We start from the raw sequence: 25,074 nt of genomic DNA, 5'->3' as shown, positions 1-25,074 counted from the left end.
AGGTTTAGCGGGCGCCGGCGCCCGGAAGGTCAGCGTGTGAAGGAGGTGGTTGTTACGCGGGTCTCCCCACTATTACAGAGGAGAAACGGGCGAGCCCGCGATCTCGGCCTGAAGCGGCGGGGAGAAGCAGACGGGCAGTTTGCTGCAACACCATGGAGGGCGGCGGCGGAAGCGGCAACAAAACCACAGGGGGGTTGGCCGGCTTTTTCGGAGCCGGTGGAGCAGGCTACTCGCACGCGGATTTGGCCGGAGTCCCGCGTAAGTATCGGGCCTAGCTTGCGAACATTTCTGACTGGTTCTTGCGGCCACGCTACACATGCGACGTGCCCTGTTCTTTTTTTTTGCTGGCGGTCACAAGCTTCAGTAGCAGTGGTGGGGTTAGTGTGTCTGCGCGGCCGCTCTTTCAACACTGAGCGAGTGTTTGGAGCCATGGATTCCGAGAAGCTCTCTGTGGTTGACCTGGACCCAGGAGATGTTGCATGTTTTCTTCCTTTTATATTCAAGCTTCGTGTCTTATCGTTCCTCCCACAAATTCCTTGTGTGTTGGGCTGTGTGCTTGGCCCTAAGTGCAGAAGAGCGCCCAGTTTTGCAAGTAAATGCATTCCACGTATCGAGCCCATACATAACTTTTTAGCACAAAGTCACATTCTAAACCACGAAGTAGCCGTCAGGGTAAAACACTCAATACTAATGTATACAGGAGAGAAAGAAATACGTCTCGAGACAACTGGAGGAACTTGGAAGAGAACTTTTATAGACATGAAGAAAGAAGCCGGTAAGAATTTTAGGAAAGGAAATATTCAAGATCTAGGGTGCCGAAGCACGAATACCCTGCCTGTGCCCTCTCCTAAGTAGTGTGAATATGTATTCCAGATCTTTGGAACTTTCTAACTGTGGTATTCAACTGGATGAATAGAACTTGGAGTTAAAGATAGTGGGAAGTTGGTGAAGGATAAGCGCTTCATAAAACTGATTTCTCTTGAGAATCTTTGTACTATTTCTTTAGGTCTCATGCTCAAAAACAAAAACGACCTTTAAAGTTACTAGTGTCACCTGTGTCAGAACTGCATCTAGGACTTCCCTGGTCGCGCAGTGGTTGAGAATCCGTCTGCCAGTGCAGGGGACATGGGTTCGAGCCCTGGTCTGGGAATGGCGTGGAGCAACGGAGCCCCAGCGCCACAACTACTGAGCCTGCGCTCTAGAGCCCGTTAGCCACAGCTACTGAAGCCTGCGAGCCTGTGCTCCGCAGCAAGAGAAGCCACCGCAATGAGAAGCCCGCGCATCGCAACAAAGAGTAGCCCCCGCTCGCCGCAACTAGAGAAAGCCTGCGCACAGCAACGAAGACCCAGTGCGGCCAAAAATAAATAATAGTTAAATAAATTTAGTTTTGAAAGAACTGAATCTAGAACATAGTTTGTATGTAATAAGTTATAGGATATGACTGTATGTAGTTTGTATATTAGTCTCAGGACCTTTGAGTTTTGGAGCACAAAGGACACTGCCTTAATGTGAAGAAGCATTGTTACGTTAATTAAGATTTGAAGGTAAATTAAGAGATCAAGGGGTGAACACCATTCACTGAGTACTTGAGATGGACTTTTCTGGGTGCAGGACTACAGCAGTTAAATTTTAAAAGATGAGTGCTGTTTTCACAGAGCTTACATCCTGTTGAAGTGAGCCAAGTAACATAAGCAAAAAATATTTCAGTTAGTGATAAGTGTGTAAAGGCAATAAAAGGATCTTGAGATGGTGATGGGAGCCAAAGCCATTTAAGAATGGTCCAGGGAAAGCAACTCAGGGGTGTTGACCTTTGAGCTGTGACCTGAGTACAGTACAAATGCCTGGGGGGAGGCAAGTGTTTGAGGATCAGCTGTTAGGCCATTGTATCTACAGAGTTACTCCAGAGTTGGTTTGGTGGGAGATAATGAGATTAGAGGGGCAAGGAATGGCAGCTAATGTAGTGTTGTGTAAGCCTTTTGTAAGGAGTTTGAATTTGGTTACAGGTGTAAATGGAAGCCATTAAGGCTGATTTCCTTTTCTTAAAAAAAAATCACTTTAATTGCCATTTAGAAAGTGAATTGGAGGGACTAGAGCAAGTAGGGAGTCCGGTTAGGTAGGAGATAGTTACTACAGTCTACGTGAGATTTAGTGGTTGGCCTAGGGTGGTAGCAATAAAGGTGGTGAGTAACACAATTCAGGATAGATATTGGATACAGAACTAATAGGACTTCGAATTGATGAAAAGACCAGAGTCCTGGGTATTGGATAGGTTTGTGAACAATCAGCTGACATACAGAAGGATCCAAAGATTAAATTTAAAATGTGAGAAAGTTGATTTTCCTTGATAAATTTTTCTATCTTCAAAGGTAGTAGAATTCAAGTCTGGCCCTCTGAGAGTGCCCATTTCTTTTGCCCTGACCCCTTCCTTCTGGTGATGACCTAAGAATTCTCTACCCTGTAAATCAAATCTGTCAACACTAAGATCTGAAGGAATTGCCTTAGAATATTTATACACAACTCATAACCCAAACGATGTTTTTCTCATAAAATTGATTGGTTTCTGGTCAATTTTATTTTGCAATCTGCATAGTTGTCAAGCATTTTTGTAGTAAAGTAGAAAGAAATTAGCTTTATTATTGACCTGGGCTATGCTTCCTGCTACTTTGATTATTTGATCCACGTCACTGCCAATATCTTGTTGATATGAGATCCTGAGACAACAGTGCAAGATTGAGGGCACCAGGAAGAGGCAGCCCCTAAACTGCCAGACAGGAAGGATAAGACTAAGAAAGTGAGAGAAAAATTCACATTCATTGAGCCTGTGCATCAAAATTGCAAAACACACAAAACAAGAGAAAAATTAATGCTAAATGAAATAACTTTTTAAAATTTTATTGCAATATAATGCTTTGTTTTCTCTCTAGTAACTGGTATGAACCCTCTGTCTCCTTATTTAAATGTGGATCCACGGTATCTGGTGCAGGTAAGATTAAGACTAGTCCTTTTATGATTTTACTAAGTTGGTCCTTTATCTTACCATTTAACAAAATAACCCCAAGTACCTATGTTGACTTGATCTGTGATATGTGCATCTGGAGGCACCAAGTCTCTGGTCTTAATTCACCCTTTTTTCCCTCACAAACTCTGGGGATTTGGCTTACATCTCTTCCTGATACTAGTTAATTAAAGGATTTTGGGGTTTGGTTGTTTTTTTCCATTTTTTAAAGTTGTGATAAAATACACTAACAAAATATACTATTTCTAACTGTACAGTTCAGTGGTATTTAATGCATTCATAATATTGTAGCATCACCACCTACCAGCTCCATGCTTTTCATCTTGTAAAACTGAAACTCTATACTCATTAAGCAGTAACTCCTTTTTCCACCCTTCCCCCAGCTCTTGGCAACCCTTCTGCTTTCTGTCTGATTTTTGAATACTCTTAAGTACCTCAAATAAGTGGAATCATACAGTATTTATTTTTCTGTGACTGGTTTAGTTCATTTAGCATAATGTCCTCAAGGCTCATCTGTATTGTAGTGTGTGTCAGAATCTCCTTCCTTTTTAAAGCTGGATAATATTCCATTGAATAATATTCCATTTTGCTTATCCATTCATCTGTCCAATGGACACTTGGATTGCTTCCATGTTTTAGCTATCAGGAATAGTGCTGCTATGAACTTTGGTTTATAAATATCTCTTCCAGACTCTCATTTCAATTCTTTTGATTATATATCCAAAAGTAGAATTGCTGGATCATATGGTAATTGTATTTTTAATTTTTTGAGGAACTGTCATACTGTTTTCCACGGCAGCTGTACTATTTTACATTCCCACCAACAGTGCACAAGGGTTCCAGTTTCTTCACATTCTCACCAACACTTGTTATTATCTGGGTTTTTTTGGTAATAGCTATTCTAATGAGTGTGAAGTGGCAACTCATTATAGTATTGATTCGCATTTCCCTAATGATCAGCCATGTTGAGCAACTTTTCATGTGCTTCTTGGCCGTTTGTGTATTTTCTTTGGAAAAATGTCTATTCAAGTCCTTTGTCCAGTTTTGAATCAGTTCATTTGGTTTTTTGTTGTTGAATTTTAGGAGTTCTCTATAGATTCTAATTATTAACCCCTTATCAGATACATGATTTGCAATTATTTTCTCCCATTCTGTGGGTTGCCTTTTTACTCTGTTGATGTTGTCTTTTGGTGCACAGAAGTTTTAAATTTTCATGAAGGCCAATATTTGTATTTTTTCTTTTGTTGCCTTTGCCTTTGGTGTCATATCCAAGAAATCATTGCCAAATCCATTGTCACAAAGCTTTTCCCCTGTGTTTTCTTCTAAGAGTTTTATAGTCTTACGTCTTACATTTAGGTCTTTGATCCATTTTGAGTTAATTTTTGTATATGGTGTTAGGTAAAGGTCCAACTTCACTCTTTTTCATGTGTATATCCAGTTTTCACAGTACTGTTTGCTGAAAAGACTGTCTTTTCCCCTTGGAATGGTCTTGGCATTCTTGCCAGAAATCGTTTGACCATATGTACAAGGGTTTATTTCTGGGCTGTCTCTTCCATTTCATTGGTCTACATGCCAGTACCACACTCTTTTGATTATTGTAGCTTTGGTAAGTTTTGAAATTAGCAAGTGTGAGTCCTCCAGAATTGTTGTTCTTTTTCAAGATTGTTTTGGCTATTTGGGGTTTGTTGAAATTCCATATGAATTTTGAGATGGGTTCTATTTCTGCAAAAAATGTCAGTTCCTATTTTGATAGGAATTGTATTGAATCTATAGATTGTTTTGGGTAATACTGACATCATAACAGTATTAAGTCTCTGATCCATGAATATGGGATATGTTTTCATTTCTTTATGTCTTTTTAAGTTACTTACCTCCTTGGTTAAATTAATTCCTAAGTATTTTATTCTTTTTGATTCTATTGTAAGTGGAATTGTTTTCATCATTTCCTTTTCAGATTGTTCGTTGTTAGTTTGTAGACGTGCATCTGATTTTTTGCGTTGACTTTGTATCCTGCTACTCTGCTGAATCCACTTATTAGTTGTAACAGGGTTTTTTTGGTTCAGTCTTTAGGATTTTCTACATATAAGATTATCTGTGAAAAAAGATATACTTCTTTCTAGTTTGGATGCCTTTTATTTCTTCTTGCCTAATTGCTCCAACTAGAACGTCTAATACTGTGTTGAATAGAAGTGGCAAAAAAATCACGGGCATCTTTCAGTCTTTCATCTTTGGGTATTGTATTTGCTGTGGGTTTTTCATATATGGCTTTTATTATGTTGAGGTAGTTTCCTTCTGTTCCTAATTTGTTGAGTGTTTTTATCAATCAAAGTATGTTGGATTTTTGTCAAATACTATTTCTGCATCAATTGAGGTGATCATGTGGGGTTTTTTCCCTTCATTCTGTTAATATGGTCTATTACATTGATCAGTTTTCATTTGTTGGAACATCCTGCATCCCAGGAATAAATCCCACTTGGTCATGATGTATGACCCTTTTAATGTGCTGTGGGATTTGGTTTCCTCGAATTTTGTTGAAGATTTTGCATCAGTGATCATAAGGGGTATTGGTCTGTAGTTTTCTTTTCTTGTAGTGTCTTTGTCTGGCTTTGGTATGATAATGCTGGCCTCATACAAAGAGTTATGAAGTGTTCCAAGTATTCCCTGCACTTCAGTTTTTTGGAAAAGTTTGAGAAGAATTGGTGTTAGTCCTTTTTTTTTTTTTGGCTGCGCCGCCACACAGCTTTTGGGATCTCAGTTCCCTGACTAGGGATTGAACCGGGCCACAGCAGTGAATGCCCAGAATCCTAAGCACTAGGCCACCAGGGAACCCCCAGATTGGTGTTAGTTCTTTAAATGTTTGGTAAAATTTACCAGTGAAGCCATCAGATCCAGGGCTTTTGGGCTTTTTGGCTTTTTATTTGTTGTGAGTTTTTTTATAAGTGATTCCATCTCCTTACTAGTATGGGTCTCTTCGGATTTTCTGTTTCTTGGTGAGTTTTGTGTTTCTAGGAATTTGTACATTTCATCAAGGGCATCCAGTTTGTTGGCATACAGTTGTTAATAACATTTTCTTATAATCCTTTTTAATTCTGTAGAATCAGTAGTGATGTCCTCACTTTCATTTCTGATTCTAGTAATTTATTTCATTTATCCCTGCTCTAATCTTTAATATGTCCTTCCTTCTGCTAGCTTTGGGTTTAGTGTCTTCTTTTTCTAGTTCCTTAAGTTGTAAAGTTAGATTTTTGATTTGAGATCTTTTTTATTTTTTAATGTGGGCATTTATAACTATAAATGTCCCCCTTAGCACCACTTTCACTGAGTTTCACAAGTTTTGGTATCTTGTGTTTCTTTTTTGCTCATCTGTTAAGTATTTTGTAATTTCCCTTGTGATTTCTTCCTTGATCCATTGATTGTTTAAGGAGGTGTTTTTTTTAATTTCCACGAATTTGTGAATTTTTCAGTTTTACTTCTGTTATTGATTTCTAACTCATCCCATTGTGGTTGGAAAAGGTGCTTCGTATGGTGTCTTTTAAAATCTATTGAGACTTAACTTGTGGCCTACCATATGGTCTGTCCTAGAAAATGACTTATGTGCACTTGAGAAAAATGTGTACATTGTTGGGTAGAGTGTTTTGCATATGTCTGTTAGATCTAGTTGACTTAATGTGTTAACTCCTCTGTTTCCTTATTTTCTGTCTGGTTATAACAGTTACTATTCATTACTGAGAGTGGAATTTTGAAATCACCAACTGTTACAGTAGAACTTTCTATTCTTCCCTTTAATTCCATCAGTTTTGCCTAATACATTTTGATGGTCTGTTACTAGGTAAGTAAATGTTTATAATTGTTATATTTCCTTGCTATGTTGATACTTTTATTGATATAATGTCCTTCTTTGTCTCTTGTAACCTTTTTTGCTGTAAAGTCTATATTTTCTGATGTTAGTATAGCCACCCTGCTCTTTTTTGGTTATTATTTGTGTGGAATATCTTTTTCCATACTTTCACTTTCAATCTTTTTGTGTCTTTGGCTGTAAAGTGAATCCGACGTAGACAACATATAAATGGATCATGTTTTTTAGTCCATTGTGCTAATCTCTGTCTTTTGGCCTAGAGAGTTGAATCTATTTATATTTAAAGTGTTTACTGATAAGGAGAGATTTCTGGCATTTTGCTGTTCATTTTCTATAAGCCTTTTAGCTTTTTGTCCCTCCCTTCCTGCATTAATATCTTCTTTTGTGTTTATTTGATTTCTTTGTAGGGAATTGTTTAAATTCCGTTCTCATAACCTTTTTTTAAAATGTATTCTATAGCTGTTTTCTAAAGTTATAACACTAATTTGAATTTATACCAGTTTAACTTCAGTAACATACAAAAATGCTGCTCCTTTACCAGCTGTCCCTGCCCCTCTCAATAGTTGATGTCACAAAATTATATCTTTATACATCATGTGGTCAAAAACATAATCTAATAATTCTTTTAAATGCTTTAAACTTTAAAATTATGTAGAAAACAAAGGTGGAGTCAAAAGCATAAGTTACAGTAATACTTTTATAATTGTCCATGTATTTGCCTTTATTAATATCTTTATCCCTTCATAAGGCTTTGAGTTACTGTCTAGTGTCCTTTCATTTTACTTTGTAGGAGTCCCTTGATCGTATCTTGCAGGGCGGGTCTAGTGGTCATGAACTCTCTCAGCTTTTGTTTATCTGGGAATTTCTTAATAGCTCCTTCACTTTTGAAGGGCAGTTTTGCTGAATATGGGGTTCTTGGTGGACAGTTTTTTCTTTTAGCACTTTAAATATATCAGCGCACTGTCTAGTGGCCTCTAAAGTTTCTCTTGAGAAATCGGCTCTTAATCTTATTGAGGATCCTTGTATGTGATAAGTTGCTTCTCTCTTGCTGCTTTCAAGATTCTCTCTTTGTCTTTAGCTTTCGAAAGTTTGATTTTAACATGTCTCAGTATGGGTCTCTTTGAATGTATCTTACTTGGTGTTTATTGAGCTTCTGAATGTTCATATGCATCTCTTTTATCAAATTTGGGAAGTTTTCAGCCATTATTTCTTCAAACATTCTCTTTCTCTCCTATAACTCATGATCTGTATATTAGGTTGCTTTGTGGTATCCCACAGATCCCTTAGGCTCTGTTCACTTCTGTTCAGTCATTTTTCCTCCTTTTCCTAAGACTCAGTAATTTCTATTCTGTATTCAAGTTCGGTGATTCTTTCTTCTGCCCATTCGAATCTGCCTTTGAATTCCTTTAGTGAATTTTCCAGCTATTGTTCTTTCAGCTTCAGAATTTCTTTTTGGTTTCTTTCTAGGTCTTCTATTTCTTTGTTTCCATTTTGTTCATACATTGTTTTGACTTTCTCCACATCTCCTTTAGTTCTTTGAGCATCTTTATGACACTTGTTTTAAAGTCTTTGCCTAGTACACCTATTATCAGGTCTTTTTTAGGGACATTTCTGTTGATTTATTTTTTCCCTTTGAATGGGCCATGCTTTCCTATTTCTTTGTATGCCTTGTGATTTTTTGTTATTGAAAACTGGACGTTTGACTCTAATAATGTGGTTAACTCTGGAAATCAGATTCTCTCCCCTTCCTCAAGGTTTGCTTTTATTTGGTTATTGGTTTTTCTAAATTATTATTATTATTATTATTATTATTATTATTATTATTATTATTATTATTATTACAGTCTGCCTATGTGCCAAGGACCAGCCTGAAATGTAAACTTAAGCTCTTCTCAGTTCTTTTCTGAGCCTACACTTTTTCCTGGGTGTGTGTTGTCACTTTCTAATTTTTCCTTTTTATGCAATTGCTTTTGAATGTTGTAGTCTTTAATGTCTAGTTCACGAATGGGGAAGCAGCAAGGAGACCAGCTCCCAGCTCTTCTTTAAAGCCCCTGGAATAAGTGGGGGTGGAGAGGGTACAACAACAATGGCTGCCTGCTTCTTTGTACGCACTTCTGTGATCAGAAGGAGCAGTGATCAGAGCACAAATTAAAGATTTATATTTAAAAGCAACAAGTAGGGTTTCCCTGGTGGTGCAGTGGTTGAGAATCCGCCTGCCAATGCAGGGGATATGGGTTCAAGCCCTGGTCCAGGAAGATCCCGCCTGCCGCGGAGCATCTAAGCCCGTGTGCCACTGCTGCCGAGCCTGCACTCCAGTGCCTGTGAGCCACAACTACTGAAGCCCGTGCGCCTAGAGCCTGTGCTCCGCAACAAGAGAAGCCACCGCAGTGAGAAGCCCGCGCGCTGCAACAAAGAGTAGCCCCCGCTTACCACAACTAGAGAAAGCCTGCACGCAGCAACGAAGACCCAATGCAGCCAATAAATAAATAAAATTAAAAATAAATACATAAATAAAAGCAACAAGTAATTAATTTTAAAAGCACCCCAATAAAAAATATTGGAGTGAGTAGTTACGAAGTTATGAGGTCATTAATACTAAGTTAAGTGTAAATGAAAGTGTAAAGTGGGAATCTTTTTACTGAAATCTTGAACCAAATCTGTACATTTGGGGCAATAAATACCACCTGAGTTTATTTAATTAGATCAGATTATTATTATTCAAAAGCCTATGAAAATAAGAGTGGTCTGATGAATACAAACATTTGAAATTAGGGGGTTATACATTTTAAGGTTTATATTAGCCTCGGTTTTTGATTGGTTGTTTTTGTGGGTTTTATTTTTTCAGTTTGGAGAAGTTGCTGATTCAACATAGATAAAGTTGCAAATAGTAGGGTTTTTTTAAAGCTCAGTTTACAACATCAAGCTTCAAAGAGTAGTTGTTGGATATCTCAGGAATGCAAGATTGACTCACTAGCTGAAGAATGAGTCGGTGATGACATGCACTTGTATCAATACTTACTAATGTTAATCATGATCATCTTTTTGATAATTACTTACCTCATCATATTAAATATACCATTCCTAAAAACCTCAAACAGGAAGCACAATTTAAAACTAAGTCATTAATTGAAAAGTCAGGAAGCACCCAGAATTTACAGATCAATGTATAATAAATATATTTAGACACGGAATTTTTCAGAGTTTGCTTATCATTGCCCAACAGACCATTTCTGTGTGATGAGAGTACATGGGCTTGTTTATTGTACAGTTTTTGGTAAGAACGTGTGCACAAGCCAGAAATCAAAAATCAGTGCAGAGGTACAGTTTTCCTAATCAGGAATGCATTTACCAAAGGTCAGTATTTGCCAAAGGGATGTTTACTTGTTAGTGTTTTTTGCTGAGGGTGTGTGCTATCCTTCAGGGGCTCATTTTAACCATTTTTGTATGGAAAGCTTGGCAAAAATGTATTTGTTCAACATAAAAAAGTGGATTGTATTGCGAAATCAATCCTATTGTGCTCTTACAGTAGCACTTCTCAACCTAGGATTCTTGGCTGACCTTCAGGGGGTTCATACCAGATTCTGTGTATGCATTTACTAGAAGGTGGATCTGTAAGCTTTCTAAGATTATCAAAGGAATATATGCCCTGCAAACAACTAGTTAAGAATTGTTAAGGAGGTGATTTTTGCCCTTGTGTAAGTGATCCAAACTGTTGTACTTTTATAGTTTCTGCTCATTTTTTATGATCATTGGTCTTACATATAGTAAAATGGTGCTGGATAAATAGTAGCTACAGAGTGAAAGTTATTTTCTTCTTCCAGACTGGTATTCTGTTATCTCTCATAGCTTTCAGTTTACCTTTCTCTAGAGATGGCCTTCCTAAACTTTCAAATTTATCATGAAGGCAAATTTCCTATAATCTATCAAACTTACATTGAGATGCAAAGTTCTGGGCAAGAATCTCTCCTAAGAACTAATGAGCATAACTATATATGTTGTATATTTCATTTCATTTTGATTTACATGTTCCTTTTGTTGCAGAAAGTTTTACTTTTGTTTGACTAAGTATAGTTGAGTTTTAGTTAATTTACGGATTTACCTTCTGTAAAAAACTCCTTTGAAAAATTAAACACTTTGCAAGTACTATGTCTTAAGGGGAGCTCAACTTGGTTTTCATTATTATCCCTGTAGGATACAGATGAGTTTATTTTACCAACTGGAGCTAATAAAACCCGGGGCAGATTTGAACTGGCCTTCTTTACCATTGGAGGATGTTGTATGACAGGTTGGTATTTATATATGTTTTTTTAAGTATCCTCAATCCAAGTGGCCAGAGGTGCTTAAAAGCAAAGGCAATTAAAATATCACCTTCAGGGTTGTTTTTTTGAAAATCATTATTTACAGTTTTCTTATTATTAAATAAAAATGAAAAAGAATCAGAAGTATAGTTGTCCTTTAATATAAAGCTGATTATTTGAATGAATTGTTACTATGATTTGCCAGGGGCTGCATTTGGGGCAATGAATGGTCTACGGCTAGGACTGAAGGAAACCCAGAACATGGCCTGGTCCAAACCAAGAAATGTACAGTAAGTCTCATGTAATGATGTAGTGATGTTTGAATATTAATCTCTACTTTGTTGGCTTGATGAGCACAACCTTGAGATTACAGTTGTTTAGAGTATTGGTATACTTTTTGGTCAGTTTTTTTTTTTTTTTCTGGTGTTTTGTTTTGTTTTTCCCTTATTCAAAATAAAAGGAATTTAGGGATTAAGTCCTGGGTCTAAGCTTTTAGAAGGAGTGATTTTTGAGTCAGTGTCCCTCAGTCAGCTGGTGCTATCCTAACCTAACTTCTCAGCTACACCTGTTCCATTTTGCAGGCCTATATAACATGCTTTTCAAATTGTTGAATTACTAGTACATTATTTGGATTGTTCAGGGGTGTGCAAAACCATAGGACATCATAAGTGAAGAAATAAGAAGCACATAAGAGTAATTGCTAAATCTGCCGACATGTGACTTAAGCTTCTCACTGACTTCACTCTCCTTTTCTTAAGTGCAAAGGTGCAGAAAATTTAAATGAAATCCCTAGAACTTAGAGGTGGTTCCAAAAGGAGTAAGACAGTCTCCTCTTAGGAAACTGAAGTTTGCAAAGAAGGGAAAGTACAATTAAGGTCAGAAAGTGTATATAACATGTATCTTCACCCTGCTTAAAGAATAAACATGACCAGTTCCTGTTGCTGTTCCCTAAATAATATATTGTTTAGTTTTGCATGTTTTTATGCTTCATATGAGTAGAATCACACAGTATGTGTTCTTCAGTGGCTCGTGGTTTTTATTTTAGGACAATTTAAGCTCCATTTTCCTTATATGTTTCTTAGCCAGCAGATGGCAGCAGTGTGTTAGAATTGGACCTTGGGAAACCTGAAGGCCTGTCAAGTTTTTCATATTCCTACTACTGCATGGATCACTGCCCTTGCTTTACAGGCTCAGATCCTTGAATATTTTTGTATTTATATTCTTAATATTCGCTCTTTACTCCAATTTTTTTTTTACTTTTTGTATTATGGATAATTTTGAATTTATACAAAAGTAGACAAAGTAGTACAGTGAACATCTATGAACTATAACCCAAGCTCAACAACCATCAACCAGCACCAGGACCAGTTGTGTCCCACCTCCTTCTTCCCTTCCATATTATTTTGAAACAAATCCCCAGCATCATATTACTGAACACCAATTTGAAAGTGGAAGGTCTCTTAGAAAAGATAACCTTTGTTTCTTAAAACCATCATAGTTACTAATTTTTGGGGAGAGTCAAATTGGTTTGCATTTCTGAAGTCAGATTTTTAAAATCTTACATACCATTTTTTAGTATAATCATTCTGATCTTTCAAATAGAGAGACAGCATTTTAAAAATGGAAAGGTAATTGGGTTTCAGGCCAGACAAATCTATGTAGTTTCAAAGCCCAGTTTCATTGCTTACTGTTTTGGGATCTTGGGTAAGTTTCCTTACTTTCTGCCTTTAATCTGTTGAGAGATGGTTAAAGTGGGAAGTAGGTAAGGGCCCATTTAAGTGGACGTATGTTGCCCGATCACATTCCAAAGGACTTTGGCAATTTGCAGTGCCACCAGCAATACAGTAATGAAAATTAATAGTTTTAGATGCTTGTTATAAATGAAAAACAATTAAGTGCTAAACTTAATATATTATTAAATATGTACCATAATTAGATTAATTAAATGTGTAACATAATATTTGTAATCATTACTAATTTTTTAAATAATCCTTTAAAAGTAATACAGATTTTTGTTATTATTGAGCATTAATTTAAATGAGTGCTTTAATTAAATGAGTTCTTTTCCTGTTTGCTGTTGTAATTCTATAACCTCCAGCAGTAGTCAGCTGTCAGGACAGAACCATTCCTGAGACAGTGTTACACTGCTGGGAGAGCAGTGTTCTGTCTTCTTCCTCCAGTGGCCTCCGTCACTGTTCTGGTGACGTCTGGCACTGGATGAGGGCAGCACTGTGCTTCCTTGAGAGTGTGCTAAGCATTCACTTTGGCTGCTTAGTTCTAGTCTGGGAGCAGACACAGAGTGCACTTTGTTCATGTATTCTAGTTAGATGCCTTTTTCCTTTGAGTATTTGTCCTTAATTTTGCTTTGTATTCCATGATATTCCACACTTTGATTCTACTTAACATTCTAAGTATACATACTACCCCCCACACACATAAGAAACTTAATTATAAGCTAGTTTGTCTGTTATGTCATTTTTTTTTTTAACATAGATCAGTTTCTGTAAACTTCTTTATAAAATACATTCCAGGATATCATTCAAACCTTTTATATATTTAATAGTTTTACACATTTAATAATTAGAATTTTCTTTACTTGTTGCCCAAAAATGTTGGAGTTTTTAATCTAACCTTCATTTATATTTATATAAAGTAAAAGCTATCCTAATTGAATTCTGAGGAGGTGTTAAGTTTTAAAATTAAGAAAACTTTGTGTATTGCGTTTATACATTTAAAATTGCTATTATTATGGTTTTTCTAAATACTAAAGGAATACTGGTTCTACATACAGATTCTTTCTCTTTCTGCCCTGGTAGGATCTTGAATATGGTGACCAGGCAAGGGGCACTTTGGGCTAATACTCTAGGTTCTCTGGGTAAGTAGATATCTCACTTTTTAATAAATTATTATTACTGCAAAGAAAGAATGTACATGTATTATGAACAGTTTGATCAACTAAAATCCTGGTCCTGGGATGTTAAAAATTATGTTTAAATCCACTCTGGTGAGTAGTATAGATACTGTTTAGGAGAAGACCATAAACTGTATAACAAAAGAATCCCAGCTGCTAATACCATTGTGAAATACATTCATTTCTAAATGCTTTAAGCACTGCATACTCTCCTGTCTCAGCAAGACACCAAATAAAATCATGTTTTAACTAAATGAAATTAAAATAATTTAGGTTCAAGGCAAATGGTTTTGTTTGTTAGGAGAGGTTCAAGTTCCTGTAGTAAGATATGATAGATTAATCCAGCCGTCCTGATATGTTTTCCTAATAGACCATTCATCATTCTGTTTACCTAATTAGATTTCCCAGACTTAATTGCCAGAATTGTAATAGGGCCTTTGTAGACATTGAAAACATTTGCAGTTCTAAGGAAGGGATAATTGAGTAGTACTTAGGACCAAATGCTTTCATACTGTAATGTTTATGAATGATTGGCTGTTTTGATTACTCATGACTTATAATAAGCCTACTTATGGCACTTATGCCCTAATCCAAAGTTTACTTTATTTGAAAGTCTGAAAATCTTTTACTTGTGGCAGATTAAGTAAGAGAAAATGTAGGCATCTTGTTGAAAAAATAGGAAAAGCCTCTGTGTAACAGAGTGAGATCCTAGCCTTGTCATGGGCTTTGGAAGCAGTACATTTTCACACTGTAAAGTCAGATTTGCATTTGGGATCCTAGTAAATGGTTGCTTCCATATGCTGCCCATGACCCCAGTACCCTTCCACCAAGCACAGTCACCCTCCTTTGTACCTGTGTGCCCAGAGTAATCAGTCGTGCTGGTCTCCCCAGGACTTTCTCAGTTGTAGCACTTCAAGTTCATGTTCCAGGAAACCCTCAATTCTGGGCAGACTGGGGTGGCCAGTCACCCTGTATGTTTCCCTTGTAATGTGACCGGTTACAGTGTTCTGCTCAGGTTTAGTTTCAGTTAAATAAATTGAAACGGGAAGAAGAGCCCTTATAGAAGTATAAAAACATCACAGCAGAGGAGTTGTAAGGCTGAGTTTGGTATAATTTTGAGGGGTCAAATGTGGCTATAATTTTGAGAAAGGGTAAGGAGAAGAGTTAATGCATTCATGGCTAATCAGTCTTTACAGGCATAAGAGAATGGTAGTTTTGGGGAAGATCTTTTTAAAACTAAATAGTGCTAGTGTTAGGGTTTTTACATGTGCAGGAACCAGATCTCACGTTTCTGGAAGTCATATTTTTCTTAGAATAGAAATACATGTGTTTTGTTTTTGTTTCTAAACCCAAAGTACAGCTGTTATGAATAAAATGGAAGTGAAAATTAAAGATATTCTTCCTGGGACTCCCCAGTAGTACTTTCCATAAATAGCTAATAAATTTCTTCTGAATCTCTCCAAACATTTTCTTTGCATATCCAGAGTCATACACACATGTGCCTGCTTTACATATTAGTGAATAGAGCTCCTCCTGCGTTTTAAGTGAGTACATAGTATTCCATTATGTAGAAAGTCTTTTTCTGGATCAGTCCCCTCTTGAAGGTCATTTTATTTGTTGCTAGGCCTTTTTTATTACAAACAGTGTTCCCAGTGATCATTGTTTATATGTCTGTGAATACTTATAATGTCTGTAGAATACATTTATCTAAATATAATTTTGCCACACTGACTTTCAGTTTACTTTTTTATTACTGATCAGTTCCATTTCCCCTATAGCTTTGCTCTACAGTGCATTTGGTGTCATCATTGAAAAAACACGAGGTGCAGAAGATGACCTCAACACAGTAGCAGCTGGAACCATGACGGGCATGTTGTATAAATGTACAGGTAGGTACTATTAAATGGTGAAGCTGTCTCAATACAGTTGAAGTATGCTTTTTATCCATACTGTAGTTTAAAAGGAAACATTATACTTTTTTTTTTTTTGTAGTATAATGTTCTCTGCCATCTCGTGGTTTGGGATTTTGGTTTTTATTTTTTGTAAAATACACGTACATAAAATTGACCATCCGAACCGTTTAAGTGTACAGTTCAGTAATGTTAAGTATGTTTACATTGTTGTGCAGCTAATCTCCAGAACTTTTCTTCATCTTGGAAAACTGAAACCCTATACCCATTAAACAACAACTCTGCATTTCCCCCTTCTACAGCCCCTGGCAACCACCATTCTACTTTCTATCTCTCTGAATTTGACTGCTTTAGGTACCTCACGTAAGTGGAATCATGTAGTATTTTTCTTTTTGTGACTGGCTTATTTCATTTAGCATAATGTCCTCAAGGTTTATCCATGTTGTAGCATGTGTTAGAATTTCCTTCCTTTTTAAGGCTGAATAATACTCCATTGTACGTATGTCCCACATTTTGTTTATTCATTCATGTGTCAATGGACACTTGTGTTTCTTCCACTTTGGCTACTGTGCATAATGCTGTTATGAACGTGGGTGGACTAAATACCATTCAGTTTTGGAAAAAAAAAAAATCAAAACCCTGAGAGTTGAGTCAAAATTAACTGGATGAAGATCAAATATCAAATTCTCCTCTAAGATGGAAAAGAAATTAACATTCACTGAGTTATGATTACACGCTCAGCAATAATCAATTAATATAACTTGTTTCATTTAAAACTTTGTGAAGTGATAATCATCACACCCCAATTTTATAGATGAGCACAGTATTAAGATGATCTTTCTTAAAAGATCATATAACTAGTGACAGCCCCAGATTTTTCTCACATTTTTGTTTTAAATTGCCTAAACTACATATGTTCTATACTCAAGCCTCTGAAAAGTACCTTTATTTGTTTGATTGCTTTATTATGCTTTTAGACACTTGATTAACTGAGTAATTTCGTTTTTATGTAATTCCTCTATCACAAATATCAAGTAGCATTTTGGCCTCATTTTTACTGGAAAGAAATGAGAGAAGTCTCAACAGAATTATAAAATCCAAAATTTCCTGATAAAACTGAGAGTAAGAAGCTTTTTTAATTTTGAAAATGGATCACATTGGGAATTTTCTTCTTAAGAGCTCACAGTACTTTCTGCAACACATGCGCGTGCTTACGCACATCAACAGAGCTCCCAGGTAGAGTAAGACAGTAAATACCTTTTATGTCCATGAAAGTGTTACCTTGGCATAGAAGAACCTTGTTAAAAACCTAAAAATACTTCCACATTGAAAATCTTTGGGATCAGACAAAGGAATTGAAAACCCTAATTGGCACCACAAGGGTGGCACTCAGCCATCAAGAGTTTAGTTGGCCCAAACTATGTTTATTAAAAATCAAATTAAAATTTAAAAAACAGGAGATTTCACACAAAAGTCTGGAAATTTTAGCTTCTTTTGAACAAATGGAAGACACTAAGCTCACGTTATGTGTGGTGGCAGATGGCTGGAGCTGAGGTTGGGGAGCAGCTACCCCAGTGGATGGGCACTGAAGCTGCAGCTCAGTTCCCACCAATCCCCGTTTTCTTGCTCAAGGTAAGCCATTACGGCATTTCCTGTGTTGAGGGCAGCCCTGAGTATGAAAATGTACTGAATTACCATCTTATTTAAGACATATTACATGTATTTTAAAGATAAAAAGGGAAAGGCTGAATACTTGGTATTATCCAGAAAAGGAGAGCCTAGCTTTCTGTGTCCAGAACGTCCTTGTGGGAATAGCATTTATAACACCACCTGGGACACCTCCAACATCAATTATGGAAGAGTAGGCTCTTAGCTTAGAAGAGAAAGGGGAAGAAAGAATATTCATTAATTCTATGTCAGGTGACAAGTAGATTTCAGTTTCCACTGCAATTGGGGAACATAGAAGAGGTAAATAATCTGCTGACCCAGAATTCCAACATTGGTTTGTAGTTCCTGGCTGAACAGTTTAACTCAACGCATCAAAATTGCTCTAACAAAGGCAAATCAGTATCTTACTGATTTCTGGTTTACACTCTACTTAAGACAGAGCACAGAATTATGAGTTTTGTGTGGCAGGAATATTTGTAAAACTTCTAGATTCAAGGATTTGGAAAAGTTTAGGCGCTCTTTAGTCTAGAATCAGCATAAACCATTAAGGAAACAAGTTTACACTTAGAGAATGGTTAATTCCTGTTGACCTAAAATCTTTCCAATCCCCAATTTACTCTTCTAAAATAAGATTTTTTTTCTTTTTTTTTAAAGGAAGGAGTTTAGAATGAAAGCAATATGATTCAATTTAGGTATGGAAGCTACTTTTGTAGAAAGAAAAACCATGAGGGAAAATACATGAGAAGGTGGGTAGTTGTCAGACCAAAAAGAGGCTAAAGGAATAATTCTGATGGTGTGCTTTTACTTCAGATCTAATGCTTTATTTAATGAACATTGTAAATATTTTTCAGAAGGTGTGAAATGTCATTATTAGGTTTCCTATGCCGTGTGAAAATCTAATGACCAGTATTTTACCAGAATGAGAACAGCTGTAGTTTTGCTATCATGTGTAAGTTTAAGAATGTTGAAGAGACCTGATCACTTATCTTCAGGAAACAAGGCCTCAGAAACCAAAAAATATGGGTGCCCCTTTCCCCCTCGCAGAAAATTCCTTACCTGTTAATCCTGTGCCTTCCATGAGAAAGTCACCTTATAAAAGCAAGCTAAGTAAAAGTAAGAAGATAAATACAGTTTTTCAAATTAAGCAATTATCAGGGTTATTGTTAAAAGGTACTACTTCTCAGTGAATGCCAGGCCTTCAAAATTAAACTTCATATGCCACAAACAGCCTCTTGATGACTTCTTTATTTCTATTACTGGCATCAACATTCTTCCAAAGAGCTAACTGCCATAATATATAAAACATTTCAACAGATCACTTAAACCAACAACCCAGTAAAAAGTGGAGTAAGGATTTGACAAAGCCCTTCAGGAGGAAAGACAAACGACCACTAAACAATTGAAGTTTGCTCACAAGCAACCAGGGAAAAGCAAAATAAAACATTAAGGTAATATTTTTCACAACCTGGCTTTTAAAAAGTGATGGTAGATGATGCTTATTGGCAAAGGTAAGCAAGTACTTTGAAGAGCAATTTGGCATTAGTTATTAATATTTTAAATATGTAGATCCTTTGCTCAAGTCATCTAATTTTCAGCAGTTTATCCCACAGCACACGAAGGCATACATGCAAAACTGTATGTACCAAGGTGTTTTAAGACACCCTTCAAGGAAAAGGTGATATCTGACCAAGGATGGACAGATGAGGGAGCGTGAGGTGGATGTCTGGAGGAAGCAATTTAGGTAACAGCAAGAACAAAGGCCCTGAAGTGGGAGTTAAAAGGCCATGGGAGAGTAGCAGAATCTGGAGTGATAAAAGTGGGAGGGACCAAATCATATAGATGATAGAACTTCATAGGCCAGTATAAAGACTTGGTTTACCTGGACTTTAATTCTTACCATCTGAGTACTAGAGCATTTCCATTTACTTACAAGCCTTAAATTGTTTATTGTAACTTCCAGAGAGTTAAACTTTCACCCTTCTCCTGAGTACAGAGTTTACACCAGGAGATGTTAAGTCAGGGTTTCTAAATCCTCTAAAACTTCCATAAGGTTCTCAAAGGGGTCTGGGACACTCCCTACCACCTGCAGAAAAACAGCCACCGAAAGACTAGTCCTAAAAGGACACTGTAACGTGGGTGCTCAAAAACAGCTGGGATATTTTAGTGAGTTTGGTCCTGCATGGAAGCGCTGGCATTGCAAGGAAGGGCTGGATGGGGCAGTGGTACGGGAAGCCCAGGAAAGCCCAGAAGTGCGGTTCAAAGTCCCACCTACTGCTTCCACTCTGTTACAAAACCAAGAAAGAAAAAACAAGAAGGAGGAAGCAGGCCTAATCACCTTTGATTTCTGCCTTTCTTTCTCTGTCCCCTCATTCCATCAGTTGTGAAGTTTACCACACCCATCACCTGAGTTGAGGCCCTTATCACAAGCCCTGAACTTCTCTAACTGTATTTTCCGTTGACCATTTTGACATTAGACTTCTACCTCCAGTCTCCTACCTACTTAACTATTTCTAGCTTAATCTTCCTCAAGGATGGTTCTAATTCTAATACTCCCTACCCAGGAGCCTGTGATGATGACACACTTCCTTTCTATCTTAATTCAAACTTCTCACCCTAGCCTTCCATGTTCTAATCTTAACCTATCTTTCCAGCCTTTTCTCCCACAGCTTTCTCATGCATGTCATATGATCAAACAGATAAATTTGAAATCCAGTCCATCCTTAAGGCCCAGCTCAATTGTTAGTACCCCTTTCAAGAAATTTCCCTGATAATCTCCTTTCTTTATGCTGGAGGCAATTTGGTATGCTGAAAAAAACAGTGGGCTTTGGAGTCAGACTGAGTTTGACTAGCACTGGATCCCTAAATGTGTAAATAGGAGAGTAACTTGTCTGAATTTGAGTTTCTTTGTCTATAAAACAAGGGTGACTCTATTCCCTTCAGAGAGTTATAAATGAGATAACATATAAACTTTTCTGCCATAAGCACATTCTGTACAATTCTTACGAGACTTGACACAGTTTTCCTAGTAGGAAATCAATAGACAATATCTAGGATTGAAATATCAAGAAATAGCAAGATAAAGATGTTCTTTAGAAACATGCAGGTAAAAAGCAAAGAACTAAAGTAGTTGCTTTTGGGAACTGGGAATTAGGGTAAGAATGATGAGTACCCCAGGCTGTTGTGCATCACTAAAATCTTTTGGTACCATCTTGACTTCTAAAATTATCTATATGGACTACTTTGATAAAAATAAAAATTAAAGTGAGCAAAGATGTGTCAACGTAATAAAAATTAAATCAGGCATTAGATTGGGAAGGGGAGGAGGGAATTGTTGTTTAATGGGTACAGAGTTTCGGTTTTGTAAGATGAAAAAAGTTCTCTGGAGATGGATGATGGTAGCCCAACGCCAATGTACTTAATGCTACTGAGCTGTACACTTAATAATGGTAAATTTTATGTTATGTGTATTTTATCACAGTTTTAAAGAATAGTTTTAACAAAAAAATTTAAGTAGTACAAACATTTGTTGAATGGAATTTGTAGCCATCTCTATGTATGTAAGGCTGTTCCTCTAAAGCAAGGGCCACAGGCTCCTGCTGGCCAGATACCTGTCTCTTCACTGAATGTATTTTACATTTTTAAATAGGTAACATTTTTAATGGTTATATAAGTACCTACATAGCCTTTGCACTCTCAAAGCCTAAAATATTTACTTTCTGGCCATTTCAAGAAAAATGTGCTGACCGTTGTGCTAAAATAATTATCAGTTCAGTGTGTTAGCTCTGCCAGTGATCAGCTCTATACCGCATAAACCAGGCGTTTAAATATTCTGGGCCTCATTTTCCCAGGTTTAGAAGAGGTGATATTTGCCCTTTCTGGAAGAGTTGTATAAGTATCCAAAAGATAGAAGATAAAACTGTGACACACAAGTCTCATGTTTGTTCTGCTTTATAGAGATTAACCATTGGCCTCATTTGGTTACTCTGTGTTCAAAGCAAGTTTATTTGCTAATCCACTTCCTGTGTTTAGTTGGGCAAAAGTTGTTCTATTACAGAAAGCCTAAAGCCAAGGCTGTCAAACTTTTAACAGATCAACCAGCTAGAAAACCCTGAAATTAATGGAAAGAATTAAAACTAAAACATGTAATAAAAGGCTACCCTTGAGTCAGGGTTACTGTGATTAGTAAATCAAGCACTTATGTATGTTTGGTGTCTTCTTGCTAGAAACAACTTTTTTCTAGCCTTCAGAGAAGTAACAATTGATTTGAACTAAGTTTGTTTCATTTTGGTCAGAAAGTAGAAGGCTTTCTAGGGGATAAATTTTTCTTAAGGGATACAGTGTGCCACTGATGTCCCCAAAATCTTAAATCCTTATAGTTCCCAGTTTCATTATTACCCCTAGTACCTATATCCAGGGAGGCTTGCTATCTGATAGATGAGTAGTGTGAAGATGCTTCTAAAATGGCCAAGTAGAAACCATGTTCCTAGGACACTCAAAACAAAAGGCCAACTGAAAGTAACATTTTGCAGCCAATTCCAAACCAGTGGGCAGACTTCAGAGTCCTGTGGACCTGTAATCGACTAAAGGTCCAGGGGAGTTAGTCTGAAGTTGAATGTATGGTCCCAGGAAATGGTGTCTGCGAAATTATTGTGCTTTCAATTACCTCCCCTATATCATTTTTCTAATTTTTCAACCACACTGAATACAGTTGCATATTCAACTGTCATGCCTAGTCTATGTGGCAAGATATAAAGAGATGATGTAGACTTCTAGGAGATATCTCCCATTTACTTTGATTAATTTTTTTATGTTTCTGATCCTCCTTCCCACATATTTGACAGCTGTTTACAGATGACGCCTGCAGTTTCTGTTTGGGTCTGTTTAAGATAGATAATTAGGGCACTTCATAGTTGAAGCTTAAGCAGGTCAGCTATCTTAAGTCTTCAGGCTAGAGAGCCTCCTAGAAGAAGTGGCCCTTTATCATCTGAAGCCATCTGGCAAGACATTCATTGCAGAAAGGGTTGGTCTGAAGCATTCTAACTCAGCAGTGTCATGAATTTCATGGAATTTACTGGCTCGTAGCTAAAGGGCCTATAATAAGGTATAACGACTGGACCTTTGCCTTCCTAACATGTGACTTGGAACAAATACTCCATAGGTACAATATAGGCTACACCTGAAGTCTGTGATCCCTACTTATTTGTGAAACTGTAAGAGAACATCAAATATTTCTTAAAAGCTTCTTTGGGTACCCCCCATTCCTCTTATTAGACTTGGGGACTATTTTCAGGTAACTGACTGAAACATTTTTGTTTCTGCATTTCAAATGAAATATCTATTCCTAATCTTTTTCCACATGAAAAATTGTTCTTTTGTTGTTAAGCAGAAACAGTTCAAAGTCTAATCCTTGAATGTTTTTCAACTAGTATGATGTTAAGTGCCTCATTGCTCATTAGTTGAGATTTTCTGACACATCAGGGTAGGAATAGGCAACAGGGGAGTTGGTGCTTCATCAGCATCTAACTCAAAGCTTGATTATAGCCATCTTATCACCCACCATTCTGTCTTGAGTCTTCAAAGTTAATATTTAGAGGACCTGTGCAGAGTCCAAAGGCTGTTAATACTGTTTTCAAAGAGGGTGTCACTGTGTTTACATACAGCCTTAAATCAGTTGACAGTGCCAGTTAAGTTCTTCATTTATTTGGTTGCGCCAGGTCTTCGTTGCAGCATGCAGGCTCCTTAGTTATGGCCGGTGGGCTGCTCCTTAGTTATGGCTCACTGGCTTCTTAGTTGCAGTATGCATGTGGGATCTAGTTCCTTGACCAGGGATCGAACCCGGGCCCCAGGCATTGGGAGCTTGGAGTCTTAACCACTGTGCCACCAGGGAAGTCCCAAGTTCTAAATTATATGACTAGCAGGGAATTACTGATCTGGCTGTGACTTCAATGATAAGCATAAGATCTTGTCCAGAAGTGTTCTAGGATCAAGTCAGATTGAGAAAAGTCAAGAAATTATGCTGATGATCTTAGATACAAATTGTGAAATTAAAAGTGAAAAAAACGTTGTGAATATGAAAATATAATTTATGTATTAAACAAGTGATTTAGGGAATCTCTCTCTCCTGAACTTCAGTCTTAGTTTATTACTTTTACAGCTTATTCTCCTGTTTGGGATGGAATCTGCATAAACATGAACAGTGTGTCTCAGCTGTAGGAAACTCTTAGTTAACCCTGTGATGCTAGGACAGTATGCAATACAAGGCTGTTATTTTGTTTTTCCTCTGCAGGTGGTCTTCGAGGGGTGGCACGAGGCGGCCTGGCAGGACTAACCCTTACGAGCCTCTACGCGATATATAATAACTGGGAGCACATGAGAGGCTCCTTGCTCCAACAGTCTCTCTGAAGATTACTAGCTGGTGAACGGAGAACACTTTAGTAGTCATCCAGATCAATTTATAAGTCAGTCTGGAGTCATTTACTCTTTTACCTGCAACTAGTTTGAAAAAGGAGATTCCAGTTTGCTGTGATGAAGATCATGGATGGTTGACCAGGACTGGCACTCCTTCCAGCCATTAATGAGTTGAAGCCAAAATCCTTTGGTGGCTGAGTAATGTGGTTCTCTTCTCCTTTAAAGAAGATCTTGCACCTGTTTTTTCTCCTACCCCCCGAACTGGAAAACCACTTACTCCCAGAATTCAGGTCATGCTTGTCAATGCTGTATCACCACATTTGTTCATTTAATAATCCAAGACTGTAATACTGCCCTGTATTCCCAATAAAGGGTAAAAACAGAACCAAAGTCATAACTCCAACATAAAACATAGTGGGTGTCTCCAAAGTTACTCTTGGCATTTGTTTCTGCCCCACTAGGCTAAAACATGTTTTCATGTTTGTGTTGAAATGAAGGGCTACTGGCAGCATTAGCAACTAGGTTAAAATTTTTCTCCAATAGAGTTGCCACTACACAACCTAAAGATATTTCAGATTAACCATTATACCATTAGTGTACTGTGCTAGAACAATCTGTGCAACAATCGTGATTCTGTACGCGTTAGCTCATCTTACTGGGGATAATTTGAAAAAGAGATGACGTAGACACGAGCTGTAAGTTTTTAGGAAGCCTTGGGAAAGCAAGCTAAAGAAAATAAGGACGAGTTATTTAATTTCTGAGTTTGTCTTCTCATCTTTGAAATGAAGTTAAATAAGATTGCACTGCAGGTTATACATATACATAATGAATACTAAACAACTGGTGGCTATTGTGATTGATTAGAGAAAGTAAAGTAGGGCCTTTCTGAATGCATCTAGTTAGAAGGAATTTGGCAGAAAAGCACTGAACTTCAGCTGAAGTCCTCTAGTTTAAAAAAAAAAAAGCAAAAAGCAGTTTAATATCTTACCTGCAACAGCAGATTAAAAATT

At 37.1% G+C, this 25,074-nt stretch overlaps 1 protein-coding gene across 6 annotated transcripts; it reads left to right on the top strand.

Moving 5' to 3' along the window:
* The first annotated feature begins 4 nt into the window (after positions 1–4).
* LOC309642257 (mitochondrial import inner membrane translocase subunit Tim23) lies at positions 5–24,474 on the top strand. Of its 6 annotated transcripts, none has more exons than XR_014253083.1 (9): positions 8–258; positions 2,925–2,983; positions 11,061–11,154; positions 11,373–11,457; positions 13,984–14,042; positions 15,857–15,967; positions 16,291–16,351; positions 18,971–19,104; positions 23,943–24,077. XR_014253083.1 is itself a non-coding variant. In XM_082423513.1 (8 exons), the coding sequence occupies exons 1-8, from the start codon at positions 153–155 to the stop codon at positions 24,010–24,012; spliced, it is 645 nt and encodes a 214-aa protein (XP_082279639.1). In that variant the 5' UTR covers positions 8–152; the 3' UTR covers positions 24,013–24,474. The 6 variants fall into 6 exon arrangements, 4 of the variants coding, with proteins under 4 accessions (XP_082279640.1, XP_082279639.1, XP_082279637.1 ...); XR_014253084.1 differs by having other exon boundaries at positions 16,207–16,351; XM_082423513.1 differs by lacking the exon at positions 18,971–19,104 and having other exon boundaries at positions 23,943–24,474.
* The last annotated feature ends 600 nt before the right edge of the window (positions 24,475–25,074 follow it).

Source organism: Balaenoptera physalus (genome assembly GCF_965194825.1).
Source record: "Balaenoptera physalus genome assembly, chromosome: 14".
Classification (NCBI taxonomy): domain Eukaryota; kingdom Metazoa; phylum Chordata; class Mammalia; order Artiodactyla; family Balaenopteridae; genus Balaenoptera; species Balaenoptera physalus.
This window is presented reverse-complemented; position numbering and strand designations above follow the sequence as displayed.